This window comes from Rhea americana, unplaced genomic scaffold (genome assembly GCF_003343005.1).
Source record: "Rhea americana isolate MKP2758 unplaced genomic scaffold, rheAme1 scaffold_176, whole genome shotgun sequence".
Classification (NCBI taxonomy): domain Eukaryota; kingdom Metazoa; phylum Chordata; class Aves; order Rheiformes; family Rheidae; genus Rhea; species Rhea americana.
Window position 1 is genome coordinate 1,498,960 of NW_028185883.1, and position 13,571 is coordinate 1,512,530.

Here is a 13,571-nt window from a genome sequence, read left to right on the forward strand (position 1 = left end):
TAAATCTGCTTTTTCACACATGCGAAAAGGAAGCAGGAATCTTGTTATCATCAGTATTGGTTTATATGTAGATTTCAGAAATCTCCACGACTACATCTGACTAAAATTTAGTGCAATATATTTTAACAGTAAGATGGTAATCACGGCGAAAAAATAAGCTGACATAGGGGACAGTGGGGGACGAGCGGAACACAGCTTTTTAAAGTTTTCTTCTTGAAGGCAGGCAATCCTCAAGTATCTAATGTGGAGCAGAGCATGCAGCTCACATTGTTCAGCAAATCTGGATTAATTCTCCAAGGCTATCATGAGAGAATTTCCTTTCCTCATATCTGCAGCATTCAAGATAGTCGAAAAAATGATATTTGCACTATAAGGCCTTCACCCCCTTTCAGCCTAATATAAAATTATCAGTGCTGYTACACAAAGATGGAAAAATTAGTAAATATCATAATATCTCTATTTTAGTTTAGAGACCTCACAATTTTAATGATATCCCAAACATTCATATAGCTCTTTAATTCCTTGCAAGATATGAAGAAGATCTGTAAAAAAATAAGTTTTTAGGTCACATCTCAGCTTCTTTTTATCGTGTTTATCTTTTTCATATTTTAAGGATCTATGTAGAATATTGCTCTCTGAATATAAGTTTTGTCTGTTAAAATTCCTAAAGTAATGTCAGAATATGACTGCATGCCCAGGACAACATTTCATTATTAATAAGCCTAATACTCATGGCTCGATTATGGTGTCATTGCAGACGTGCGGTTCTTACATTCYACTTTCAAATCCTTCAGAAAAAACAGAAGTTGAAATGTTGGCATTACAAATGCACTTAGGATATAAACTTGGACTATGGCATTTTATGCTGTCAAATCTTCAGAAAATCCTTTCCAAAGCCTGCAGAATTCTGCAAATCTACAGTGACTGATTTCATATATTAGCAGAATAAAATTTTAATCTACTTGTTTCTGCAAAAAGAGACCCTTTTAGGCTCTTTTGCTGTAGACTAGGCTACACTTTGCTAGGCTGCTTTGTATAGCTGGTTTTATACTATGAAACAGCTTTTGGATGTCATTTTCCTCTTACTTTTCCATTGCTTCATTTTACTGTTATTACACTATAGCTGCCCTTAGCTGTATAATACAGCTTCATCAATCCTTATGTTTATTGCATATAATTTAGGCAAGATTTGGAAATAAAGAAACACATTCAACTGAGGCCAAAAATATATATAAATATGGCTGGATCAACTTTATGCTTATTTTTTTCTTTTTATACACATAACTGATTCAGTTATCCATACTCCATGCATTTCAGCTGTCCTTTCAATAGAAATGTGTAGTACATCTTAATACTGCTTTGCTATGAAAATATTTTTAGTTCTTATGGTGTAAAGTTGTGCATTACAATAATGAGGGAACTGTGCAAACACACTGTAGGCTCCTCTGATATCTCTGATTTACATGAGAAGTCTTTAATATGGCTACAAAAACTGGACAGAGTCAGAACTATAACAGAAATAGAAAAAGGAAGGAATTTTCATCTTTTTGAAAATACAGGAGTTATCCCTTTCAAAGCATAAGAGCTTCAATTTGTAAAGTCTAGATTATTTGAGCTATATTCAACTTAATCCCTTATAGATTTTGAAAAGAAAGAGGGTAGAAAACATGTTTTCCTCCCTCTATAGCTGTCATTTCTGACAATGATCAAATTACACCGAGTGATAATAACATTTTCAAATTACCCACTAATTTGTGTAATTCAAATTCTTAGGTTTCTTTTGATAAACCAGCTTGTCTGTTGACAAGTGAGAGCTCCCCTTCTCTTCAGAAGGCAATGCCAAACACACTTTTCTAAGGTCACATTACCCTAGATTGCTCAGCCAGCTCTGAACTGAAGACAAAATAGTTTTAGACGAACAAAATGGGCAGTTAAAATAGTAGAACTACTATGTTGTACAAGCAGACAAGAGGCAGATTCAATGTTTCAACTGCAATTTTGGAGGAATTCAGTTCCACTAGCACTAAGGCAGGAAAAAAAAAACCTTCACAAAATTTAATTAAATATATATTCAGATGAATATCATTGTCTTAGTTGGAATCAGCCTGATTAGAAAATGATAGGATGTTAAAGGAATTTTTAAATCTTGCTAGAGATSGCCAGCTTTTCTGCTATCTCCCAGTGAAGAAGAATTTAATTTCTCCCCGATATCCTCTTGACTGTAGAAAGAACAGGACTGCGGTAAAGCTTCTGTCTTTCTAAGGCTTTTCTGCTTTCACAAGCGTGCTCTCCTCAGCCAGCATCAACCGCAGGCCAAAATTTTCAGTAGCAAAATGTGCTAATGGGAACAAATACTGCCAGAACACAAAGGAAGAGAAGCATCACTCTGCATTGTTTGCAGTATTTTCACTTGTTAATAATGATGCAGATTTTTCAGAGAAAAAGCATTAGATACATTTTAAAATATGTATTTCTACACTCTGCAAAWTTTCACAAAGATGACAACTGCTCTGTTGCAACAGAAATACAGAAGGAAGATGGTTTCTGCAGTTGGTCAAAAGACCAACAGGTATCTTGAAAGTCATACATGCACTGTAAAGCTTGTGTAAATCTGAACATATGCTGTTGCCAAGAGCCTTCAAGAATTTCCCCTGCTAAGGTAAGTGTGTTGTAAAATCTCTATTGTAAGCACTGTGTGGACAATGTGAAATGCAGCCAGTTCCAGGTCTGTGCAGGACAGTGTTTAACACAAGGGGCAGGTGAGCCTCCAGCCACATAGATCCATTGGCAATCAAAGACCCACAACCTAGCAGTGATGGTCCCACACAGGGGCAAAATACAGAAGTCCAATCATTACTAGACAGAATAGAAAAACATAAAACAAAAAAACGTGGCCCATTCTGCCTGCCTGACTTCTTTTAGCTTATTTTGACCTCGGCATTGCTTTTAGGTAGGAGTAAATCCATAGACTACTAATTATAATCTCTGATTGTTTGTGCATGTGCATTTGCTATCCATCTAAGTTTCCATTTTCTTTCATTGCTTGAGAACGATAAAGTAATAAGCTCCTGCAATGAGTGTTCTTTGCAGCTCTGCATCTGATTAATTTCCCTCCAGCTTTGTCCTCTGGGACTGAAAAAAGGGCTAGTTACCATGATAGTGAGTTAATTACATTGATCACAGAACTCCTTCAGATCCCATTTTGATATTTAAACACATTAACCCTTTTCAAAGAAAGAGAATGCTTTGAACTGAGACTCAAGCGTGAAGTGACCTGCACTCACTAAGTTTATGCAGATTAACTCTCTCATTAAATCCTATCTTAAGCCTATTTCCCAAATTGTCCCTCCTACGTAGTTCCTCCCAGGATCTGTAGGCAAACAAGCGTTACTTTAGGAGCTTTGACTCGACACATTCCTATCAATTAGTTCAGAGGCCTAGTAAAGAACAGTAGAAGGATCTATGCTACCAGCTGCTTACAGTATTTGTCTTACAATTACCTTCTCCTTCAGGCGTACAAGCAAAGCTTGAAATAAATCATTGGCAATCAAAGACCCACAACCTAGCAGTGATGGTCCCACACAGGGGCAAAATACAGAAGTCCAATCATTACTAGACAGAATAGAAAAACATAAAACAAAAAAACGTGGCCCATTCTGCCTGCCTGACTTCTTTTAGCTTATTTTGACCTCGGCATTGCTCTCCTAATTTAAGAATGTGCAGACAGATGAGTTCTCAGGTACTTAAGACAAACAGGAGGAGCTGGAGATCTGTGTGCAATCGCAGGGCCATGATCTCATTGCAGTCACGGAGACATGGTGGGATAGCTCTCATGACTGGAATGCTGCCATGGATGGCTAGGGGCTTTTTAGGAAAGACAGGCCAGGAAGGTGAGGTGGTGGAGTTGCTCTTTATCTGAGARTGCAACTGGAAAGCATTGAGCTCTGCCTAGGGGTGGAGAAGGAGGAGGCAGTTGAGAGCTTATGGGTAAAGATCAAAGGGCAGGCTAACATGGGGGACACTGTTGTGGCTGTCTACTACAGGCCACCTGACCAGGAAGAGAAAGTTCATGAAGCCTTCTATAGACAGCTGGAGGTAGCCTCAGGATCACTGGCCCTGCTTCTCCTGCGRGACTTCAACCACCCTGACATCTGCTGGAGGGACTACACAACAAGGCACAAACAGTCCAGGAGGCTCCTGCAATGCATTGATAACTTCTTGTCACAAATAGTGGAGGAGTCTACGAAGAAGGGTGTCCTGCTGGACCTTGTCCTTACCAACAGAGAGGGACTGGTTAGAGATGTGAAGGTTGGGGGCAGCCTTGGCTGCAGTGACCACGAAATAGTTGAGTTCAGGATCTGGCAGGAAAGAAGTAAGGCGACAAGCAGGATTGCAACCCTGGACTTCAGGAGAGCAGACTTCGGGCTCTTCAGCGACCTRATTGGTGGAGTCTCATTGGTTAAGGCCCTAGAAGGAAGGAGGGTCCAGGAGAGCTGGCTAATATTCAAACATCACTTCCTCCAAGCTCAAGAGCGGTGCATCCCTATGAGTAAGAAGTGCAGCAAAAGGGGCAGGAGAMCTGCATGGGTGAGCAAGGAGCTCTTGGCCAAATTCAGAGAGAATAAGAAAATACACAGACTGTGGAAGAGGGGACAGGCTACTTGGGAGAATTACAGGAATGCAGCCAGAGTATGCAGAGATGCTGTGAGGAAGGCTAAGGCCCTGTCAGAATTGAGTCTGGCAAGGGATGTTAAGGACAACAGGAAGGGCTTCTTCAAGTATATCAGCAGCAAGAGGAGAATTAGAGAAAATGTGGGCCCACTACTGAATGGGGCAGGGACCCTGGTGACAAGGGATACAGAGAAGGCAGAATTACTGAATGCCTTCTTTGCTTCAGTCTTCACTGCTAGGGGCAGTCCTCAGGAATCCTGCAGCCTGGACGTGAGGGAGAAAGTCCACAGAAGGGAAGGCTTTTCTTTGGTTGAGGAGGATAGGATTAGAGACCTTCTGGGCAAGATAGATATCCACAGATCCATGGGCCTGGATGGGATGCACCCACGGGTACTGAGGGAGCTGGCGGATGTTGCCAAGCCGCTCTCCATTATCTTTGAAAGGTCCTGGAGACCTGGAGAGGTGCCTGAGGACTGGAAGAAAGCCAGTGTCACTCCAGTCTTCAAAAAGGGCAAGAAGGAGGACCCAGGCAACTATAGGCCTGTCAACCTCACCTCCATCCCTGGAAAGGCGATGGAACAGCTCCTTCCGGATGTCATCTCCAGACATATGGAGGAGAAGAAGGTGATCAGGAGTAGCCAGCATGGATCCACCAAGGGGAAATCATGCTTAACTAATCTGATAGCCTTCTCTGATGGAATGACTGGCTGGGTAGATGAGGGGAGAGCAGTGGATGTTGTGTACCTTGACTTCAGCAAGGCTTTTGACACTGTCTCCCATAACATCCTTCTAGACAAGCTCATGAAGTGTGGGTTAGACAAGTGGACAGGGAGGTGCATTGAGAACTGGCTRAAAGGCAGAGCTCAGAGGGTCGTCATCGGTGGCGTAGAGTCTAATTGGAGGCCTGTGGCTAGTGGCATCCCCCCAGGGCTCAGTACTGGGTCCCACCCTGTTCAACTTCTTCATCAATGACCTGGATGAGGGGATGGAGTGCCTCCTCAGCAAGTTTGCCAATGATACCAAGCTGGGAGGAATGGCTGACACACCTGAGGACTGTGCTGCCATTCACAGAGACCTGGACACGCTGGAGAGTTGGGCAGAGAGGAACCTCATGAGGTTCAACAAGGGCAAGTGCAGGGTCCTGCACCTAGGGAAAAATAACCCAAGGCACCAGGACAAGCTGGGGGCTGACCTTCTGGAGARCAGCTCTGCAGAGAAGGACCTGGGAGTGCTGGTRGATGACAAGCTGACCATGAGCCAGCAATGTGCCCTTGTGGCTAAGAAAGCCAATGGTCTCCTGGGGTGCATTGGGAAGAGTGTTGCCAGTAGGTTGAGGGAGGTGATCCTGCCCCTCTACTCAGCCCTGCTGAGGCCTCATCTCGAGTACTGTGTCCAGTTCTGGGCTCCCCAGGACAAGAGAGACATGGAGCTACTGGAGAGACTGAGGGGGGATCTGATCAATGTGTACAAGTACCTGATGGGAGGGTGTCAATGGGATGAGGACAAACTCTTTTCAGTTGTCCCGTGTGACGGGACAAGAGGCAGTGGGCAGAAATTGAAGCACAGGAAGTTCCTCCTGAATGTGAGGGGGAATTTCTTCACTGTGAGAGTGACAGAGCACTGGAACAGGTTGCCCAGAGAGGTTGTGGAGTCTCCTTCTCTGGAGATCTTCAAGGCCTGCCTGGACGCAACCCTGTCTACCATGCTCTAGGTGACGGTGCTGAGCAGGGAGGTTGGACTAGATGATCTCCAGAGGTCCTTTCCAACCTTACTGATTCTATGATTCTATGATCTTCCTAGATTAAAAAAAAATCCCACCTTTAAAACAACACAAAATRTTTGATGACCAGACAGTTATGCACTACACTTGTTAGTATTTTTTATAAGAGAATCAGAGAATATTTTAGAACTATATACAGAAAATCCACACAGGTGATTAGTCTTCATCTGGATTAAAAGACTTTCAAGTGAGGGCCAGATCCTTTCTTACAGCACTAAAGACAAAATATAGCTTCCCTTATGAAATAACTAAAGGAAGCAGGGCACACATATAAATAGTTTGTGACACAAAGTAGCTTAAACAAGTGAATTACAAAATAAATCATCCTCAGAATTACAAAATAAAACATCCTCATTTAATGCCAGCATTAGACTAGGAAAATATCCAAAATATGGAGAGATATAACATTAAAATAAAACTAAGTAGAAGGACCACACAGTCTGTGACAGTAATTATAGCAGATATGCTCCTTTCAAGCCTGTCCAATTCTTGCTTTTTCACAATAGAATTTCTTAGAATCCATATACAGATGGTTTATTGCTGAAATAATTATCCGACTGCTTTAGCCTAGGAAATGTTTTTTCTGTTGAAGACTGGACTTCATGCAAGAGCTGAACAGAAAAAATGCTCTGCTCATTGCGGGAGCTTTCATTACTTACCAAGCTCACCAGGCTTTCAAAATGTATCAAGACCATTTTAGACATGTTCTGAAAAGTTGCTTGCAGAGTGCTTATTTTAAGCCCCATAATTTCAGAACTTGTGCATGTGCAGGCAGGGTAAATGTATGTGCAAATGACTGCTTAGAAACCTTACTGCTCAGGCGTCTATAAAATTTCTGCTGCCACATGCACAATCACGGCAAATTACTTACATGCCCATTTTTTATGCAGTTGTATGATTTGGAATATTTTTTTTTCTCGAGGCAAAGTTCACTCTTTCAGTAAGATCTTTGACCATACTAATAAAAACATTCTTCCCTTTTTGCTGCAGCCTGCAAATAAATAGTGATCAGAAGTGTTTGCTTAAAAATGGAAAGATGAATGATGCAGTTTACTTTTCTCTAGTGGCTAATAATGCCCCAAATTATTTGCTTGACTCAGATTTTCTTCTCATTTCTCAAGGTCACTTAAGCAATTTAGGAATCTTCAACTTTCATTTCAAAAGTGACAAACATGGCTCCTGCATCTCAACAGGAATTTTAAAATCAGTCTGTTTCTCAGAGAACATGTCAATCACTTCAAAAGAAATTTCAAATAAAAGTTTAAAATGTCAGTTCGAAGTCTGGCTCAAAAATCTGTATGAGAAAATAGGAGAGTATGATGAAAAATGCATGTAAATCTGCACACATTAGGTACATGATGCAACCTATAGATAAGTTTAGGGTCTTGTCTTATATATTCTACTACATAAACAAGTTAACCCAAGGTAAAAAGTTAGTGCATAGTAGCTGAACTGTAACTGCCCATATGTGTGCTTTCGTCTATAGAAAACTTGACGTAATTTTAAATTAGCATACTTCTAAATGATCCATAGCATCTATTCTGTGCCTCTTAACAACTTCTTGCAGAAGGAAAGTTGGGTGTTGCAGGGCTAAATCACGAGGTGCCATAATACTGACTGCCCAGTCACCTACAGAGACTTCAAGTGCTTAAGCTTGGCTCTGTGCACAAGAGAGAGTTTTAATAACCCCGAAACAGCCAGTAAGCCAAACAGGTATCCAATGGAAAATGCTGAAGAGCACGGAGTTTTGTAATTCTCATCATTTCTACGATTTAAACATTTTTCTCCATTGTACTACACAAAGATGCCTCCTTCGTCTCAGGATTCACTGTCTCCCAGAATTTGGCTACTGTGCCTTTCTATCAAGAACTGTGATGGACCCCATCCTTCCTTTCAAATGAACTTACTGAAGCTACAGATGTGCTCCTTAAAGAATCTGCAGAGGTAGATTTGGTTTCAGTGATTCCTATAGCTATCTTGCTGTAGAATATCCTACAGTTCTGACACTAATTTCTTTCTCTTGAAGCTATACTATTTTGTACGGGATAATTAGATATTCTTTGGGTCAAAAAGGGAGAGAAAAACACAACYCCCACAGCTAGTACTTAGTCTCTGGAAGCAGGAGACATAGGCTGAAGTTCAAATGCACTTCAGTGCAAGCTTCAGACAGAAAATAGCAAAATATTTGGTGGAAGTAGGACTAAAACATGAGCTAGATTTTGACATTTTACCTAAAGTATTAAATATTTAATTTACCTAAATAGAAACATGGTGACAGATAAAAAAGATCCAATGGACTGAATATTATCATACTTAAAGGGAATGAAATATATGAAGCTAATTGAAAGACTGAGTGCTTCAGGCTTGCTTTAGTACAGTGATGTCAAAAACAGCGCATATGAAATCTGAGCAATATAACATCCAAACAGAAAACAGTATTTTGAATGTTTTAGTGTTATCACACTAAATGCAGCAAGTTAGAATGTGCAAAGACTGAGCCTTAGAATCTTTTGTTGTATATCAGGATATTTTTAATTGTTGAGCTAAAGTTCTCTCTCAGTTTCATGGGCTTAAATCCAATGTAAACAAAAAAAAATCACTCTAGAAATGAACTGCTGTAGACGAGATCAAAACTTGTTCTAACATAATGTGTACAATATAAGTAGCTTTACTTTCGCTCCATATTAGCTATAAAGAATTTTATTTATTTATTTATTTATACTTACTGTATATCAGCTTACACTAAAATATACATAAACAGAGGCTGGCTGTCATTTCTTGTGCTATCTTAATTTGTGTGAAATATTAAGCTCGACTGTTATACAGCCTTAATAGCATTAGAATATCAGTAATAACCTCAACATCTATATGCTAAAAGTTCAGGCCCTGACCTTTAAGGAAAGATAAACAGATATCTATTTTCATTTAGAAAAGCCAGCAAACATTCTACATTGACTGAAACATATGACTGACCTTCTCTTCTGACTTTATTAAACAGCTAAATCCTATGAAAGTTCAGGTTATTTTAAAATGCCAAAACAGGGGTAAATATTAAGAAATCATAATTATGGAAGCACATTCTATAGGGCTATCCTACCATGTCATTTTATATAATATAGCTCATGCAATATGTAGAAATACAGCTGTAATAAAGAAGGTTTGGCTGTACTGAAGAGTCAATCCTCATTATTATGAGAAGTTAAATCAAAAGAGAATTTCAAAATGAAGCCCTACATGCTTGTATGCCTTAATGCATCCCACAAGGAATTTTTAATCTAATGATAGTAATTGGCAAAATAACTGCTCTAAGTTAGCATCAAAGAAAGCACATTTGTTACGTTTCTATAAAGCCTGCATTATTACAACATTCTTCACTAAAAATAATCAAAGACAAACAATGCCCTTTATTGCACCTATAAGTATAACAAACTACTTGGGGGTATACCTACGCGTTTTGCTTCATTTATTGCTCCACATGTGAATTCTCGGGGGGGGGGGGGCAAATGAAAGTCTCTCCACAGTGGATATTAATAAATGAAAGACAATGATAAAAAGGAATCTGTTTTTACGCAAAGATTTTATAAAATGTTATCACGTACAAAATAGAGTACGCTAAATAATTTCCATCTCTCTATACAGTTTCAGCCAGGTCCCATCTCTGCATGACTATTATTCTCATATAAGCAATCTGTTAGGACCAAATAACCTCTACAAGCTTCTGAAATACATTCTAGATAAGGATTATAAAGCTTTTATTAGTGTAAGTACCATCAAATATTTCTGGTGCAATCTGTATGTTAAGGGTCTTAGAGAACTCCTTCCCTCAACATCTAGCATGCACCTTGTGCATTCATAATCATCTAATATTTAGGTGCGAGAAAGGCTAAACTATGTTAGATAAGTGGGGAGATTATTTAAGAAACAGTATCCAGTGCAAGACAACCAAAATGTAACCTCATACCCCAGTGAAAGAATCCATAACCTACCAAAATTATATTCCCACGTTTTATCAGCACTTTGAATACCACATTTGCTTTGGAAAGGAGGGTTTTCCCATATTCCTGATTCAAAACTTTTGTTGATACTTTAAAATTATATGGAATGTGTATTGCCACTCCCAGTTAAGAATTTTTTTTGTAATGTCCCAGTGATGTTTCCAAAGGCTTCCAGTAGAAACAAAAAATAGATAAAAATCACTGACTGTGATGAGAGCATATCTGAGAGCATATTTGTAAACACAGTGATTCCTTACTCAGTCAATAAGTTTTTCCAAGCAGGTTTGATCTGAGCTGATGGCCTAAAGTAATTCTTGAAGGAGCATCAACAACAGAAGCAAACTGTCAACTCAACCTTATGTCATCCAACTTTGCAGAGCTTAAAATTCAGTAACCAGAAAGAAGCAATCTGGTGGTTCACATGAAGTTCACAGAAAGGAAAGCATAATGATAATGTGACAAGCACCCAAGTACCTACAAAACCATGTAAAATTTCTAACATTCAATASATTGCCTTCCATATCTTTCAAAAAAGAATTAATAAAAATTACTAACACTTAGCACATACCATTTCCCAGAGGGAACATATACTGAATTCATGGATAATCACACTGGTAGACTTCTGCTGTGTAATGTAAATACTATTTCTGTTCCTAGAGACTAAAGTGTATCGAAACTTAAATGTGCTTATTTTAATTTCATAAGGCTTACTGCATGTACAATCCTTTAAAAAGTAATTTACCAAGAGCTAAAGAACAGTCGTATCTAAAATAAGTCATTTCACAATACTTCAAAGTGTCTTCAAAGCATCTAGATGGTAGCTATRTAAAAATACCAAATCTTCTCACTGAGGGCATTTAACACACAAAATTTCCATAGACGCACCAAATGCATCTACAAGTATTATATACAAATAAAACAGATGTTATGATAAGCACATACTGCTTTCTTCTCTGTCCTTGCATAGCCTCTCACTCACATGCAAATTATATTAGCATAAGGCCTAAGATATGAAATATTAGATTATATCTCAACAGTTTAAATAAATAATTTCACTCCTGGTAAAGTAAAAAACCAAAAAACAAAAAACAAAAACCAAAATGCTTTAGCTAGAAATTAGAAAGTCCAGTTTACCAAATGGATCCAATACACTTTTTAAATGTAAAGATAAAACCAAAGTTATTAAATTTGAAAAGACACGATACCTGCAAATTACAGAATATAGTCCATTTTGGCTTATTTACTTTTATTATTTATATAGTTCTTCCCTCACTGAGCCTTGGTCAATAGCATTTGTTGCATATAAGGTACTTTCCTTTATCAGTTAAAGGATAGGGAAAAAATAGTTACAGTACTCTTTAAAATGGCTTTTGTAAATATGCTACACATATAGAATGCATAGCTGAATTCTTGAGTATGAAAGTCTGCTGCCTGGGAAAACTTACCACTTGGCTTTAGAACGCATGAGTAGCATCAGCATTTCAAAAACCAATCCATCAAATCCATTACGCTTTTGCAAACCATCATGCATAACAGAACAGAATTGTATGCACTTACACATTCTATAAATGCACACCATATATTAAGAACTGTGCTACTGCCTTACCTTTTCTCAGCTGTATACTGAGTCTCTTCCCTATCTTTTTGGCGTTATACCCACTGTTGGCAGTGGAGGTGAGAACTTTCTGAGGTGATGGTACCAGGCCTGACGGTGGCTTCCCTGATGAATTCACGCTATGAGGTAGCTGCGAGTAGGAGTCTGTCTGATCTGCCTGATTAACCGCTCTAGACATTCTTTGTAACGTATGAAGTCCAGAATTATTAATACTTTTGCCGTCAGTATACTGAGAGTCAGGGCTAAATCGGTTGGAGTAGTACGTGTTCTTCTCGCTTTGGGATAACTGTTCATACTGCTCTTTATTTGCTGCAGGGACCACATGGAACCAAATGATGGGTGCACGCATGGCTTGACGAAACATATGCTGTGCTCTAGGTTCAAAATGAATAGAAAATTAGCAAATTAAGTCTGGCAGACTACAAGACATTATAAGCATAATTACTGATGTTAATTAAGCAACATGAGCTGACAGACACATTGCAGAAACTCAAGCATGAACTATGAAACTTGAATCTGTTCATTAGTCTACTATGCTTTTTGCTAAGGTTTATTGCCTTAGGGCAATACAATGGTTAAATATGCTTAACAACTAACATTCGAAATACTGTACTCTGAACAGTGACAATTTTAACCCCAGTATAGAAATGCACAGAGTATTATGGCAGTAATACAGTGCCTTTTGTTTCGAAACTTAATAATTAGTAGTTCCTTTAGATAAGGTAATCACAACGATGACAGAATTATTAGAATGAAAACTGCATTTTAAACAAAGATTATATATTTCCTTAATTTGCTGGCAATATATGCAGCCTTGCAAAGACTTTATTTTATATTTTATATTTTGTATATAAATAATCCCTCAGCGCACAACAGTAAGAAATAGGAACAAAATGCTTATTCCTGTACATCCGGACATGGGCTCTAGGTCCTGATCCAAAGCACACTGAAGTCAACAAGTCCTTTCACAGACTTAACAAATTCTAATTTAGAATCTTAAAACACAAGTACGGACAAGCTGCTCTTTACCATATGGTAGCACAGGATTGTGTTCCAATCCAAGTTAGAATTAATGGAAATTAAAAAATCATTTCAAATATATATTTAGTACACGACAATCTGCCTAAAGGATATTCCTTTGGCTGTTAATATGCTAAGGTTTTGAAAACAGAGTTATTATCTTTACACATTTCCTACATACCTCTTCTGTGCATTCTCTTTCAATCATCTGTGTGAACTACAGCCTGTTTTCACTTTTAAAAGTATTTCGATTCATCATCTTGGGATTCTACTAATGTCCAGACTTCTACTAAACAAATATTTTTAATCTCTCAAAGTTCTACAGGAAGTGTCTGCTTCTGAGCACACAGTACCTTTAGTTCTCACATATGCAAAACAAAATTATATTTCTAAATGCTAAAAATAAAGTCTCTATGCTACCCACATATATCCAGCATGAAGTGCTGAAAGTATAAAAGCAAAAAATCATGTTGGAGTTTCAGGACAAATA

At 38.6% G+C, this 13,571-nt stretch overlaps 1 protein-coding gene across 1 annotated transcript in view; it reads right to left on the minus strand.

Moving 5' to 3' along the window:
• The window catches only part of PARD3 (par-3 family cell polarity regulator), a 424,369-nt gene that overhangs the window by 204,808 nt on the left and 205,990 nt on the right, over positions 1-13,571 (minus strand). Inside the window, exon 9 of the mRNA XM_085301416.1 lies at positions 12,053-12,435. Coding sequence (XP_085157542.1) covers positions 12,053-12,435 — 383 coding nt within the window. The remainder of the gene's footprint in view (positions 1-12,052; positions 12,436-13,571) is intronic.